The sequence below is a fragment of the Fusarium odoratissimum genome (genome assembly GCF_000260195.1).
Source record: "Fusarium odoratissimum NRRL 54006 unplaced genomic scaffold supercont1.331, whole genome shotgun sequence".
In the NCBI taxonomy this organism is placed as follows: Eukaryota; Fungi; Ascomycota; class Sordariomycetes; order Hypocreales; family Nectriaceae; genus Fusarium; species Fusarium odoratissimum.
The window spans coordinates 1-1,543 of NW_022159017.1; the positions used below are offsets into that span (position 1 = coordinate 1).

Here is a 1,543-nt window from a genome sequence, read left to right on the forward strand (position 1 = left end):
GGTAACCAGTGCGAGCTTTATAGTACTAGTGTCTCTGCCATGGAATTTGAGGCCGAGGATGGGTGGTACTTTTCCGTCTACGACGCTGCCTGCTTTGAGACAGAGGGCCAATAGGCCGAGACGTTATTTTATGGAGGCTGTACCTAACTTTGACTGAAATCTTCAGTAGCGTAGGAACTTACTAACATAAATATACAACACGGTCCACGGTCTTATTGTGGGGGTCTTCTAGCAGCTTATAATTTTTCTTTCTATATCTACCACTATTCGCACCGGCCGGTATGCTTACTACGTATATATTTGCGGGGAGAACCGTCTTGAATCTTCAATTACAACATGATCAAGCCGACAAAACGTAGGTAATAAATCTACCAGTATTATTCGATTAGGCTACATGATTCCACACAGCAAAATGTTGAACAGACACTGGATGTCACGTGTAAGCAGTGTTACTTTAAGATTACAACCGAACTGGTAAAACTTCAAAGAGGCAGATTTCAACAGGAGACAAGATGAATATACCAATCTGCATCAATGGACCGAATACATGTAATGTCTGACACAAAACTGTTATTACGATTCTAGTTTAAGCCAGTTTGAACTATAGATCATCTACTAAGGCATGCTGAGGTCATCTTCTCTCGGTATTCACAGATATCTCGCATCAGCCAACGGTGTTGGCAAAAACAATTTTCTCTTCCTAACGACATGTTGTTTGCCCCATAGGTATCTAGAAACGCACTCAAGATGGCAAGCTCCTGTTGTAACGGCGAAGAAAGCAACTCGGCCTGAGCCATATTTCATTCCTTAGGCTAAATGAGTTTCCTTCTTTCCGTCCATTTTGCTGGATTTCGTCTCAGTAGAACATGTTGTGATTGATTCCGCGTACTGCATGTTCACAGACCCTCCGGTTATCTAGCGATCACTTTGTTTTGGGTCTGTTGTATGAGGCATATCATAATTTCGGCCGCTCTTGTCCCCTTCCTAATCGCATGTGGCTGGCGGTGAACGTGTCATTGGTGATCGCCGCACTCGTGCTGGCATCCAAGGCAAGGCCAAAAGCGGCGATGAGACCAGCAAGCCGCTCTTTCTGCCCTGCTCCATCACCATCGCATTTAAGCAATTTGAGAGCCTCCCTCTGCATCGGTAATCCAGTGCCACCGCCAATGGTGCCCACAGGCAGAGAAGGCAGATAGAGACTCATGGTGAGTGCGCCCGTCTTAGGGTCAAGTTCTGAAGTCAGATGGCTCCAGCATGCCTCGGCAGTGCTGGCAGGATCCTGACCAGTGGCAATGAACATGGCGGCAATGATGTTGACTGTGTTGATATTGCTGCCAAACTGACCGTTTCTGATCCCTCCCTCCTTTATGATCTGCTGGGTGGCATAGAGTTCAGAAGTGGTACAGCCCAGCACCTCTCGACAGGCATCAGCGGAGAGTGTTCCCCAAACCAGTGTCTCAACGCCTCGCGCTTTCTTCACGTTGCCCCACGACGGCTTCTTATCAGAAGCCATCTGTCCCTCTATAAGGAATCCCCGGATACT

The 1,543-nt window shown here is 47.2% G+C and overlaps 1 protein-coding gene across 1 annotated transcript; it reads right to left on the reverse strand.

Annotated features, from left to right (window-relative positions):
- Positions 1-955: 955 nt before the first annotated feature.
- Positions 956-1,513, reverse strand: FOIG_16926 (hydroxymethylglutaryl-coenzyme A reductase; the record flags this gene model as incomplete). The annotated part of the gene is made up of 1 exon (XM_031218406.1): positions 956-1,513. One exon carries the CDS (start codon positions 1,511-1,513, stop codon positions 956-958), a length of 558 nt encoding a protein of 185 aa, XP_031051880.1.
- Between the last annotated feature and the right edge of the window lie 30 nt (positions 1,514-1,543).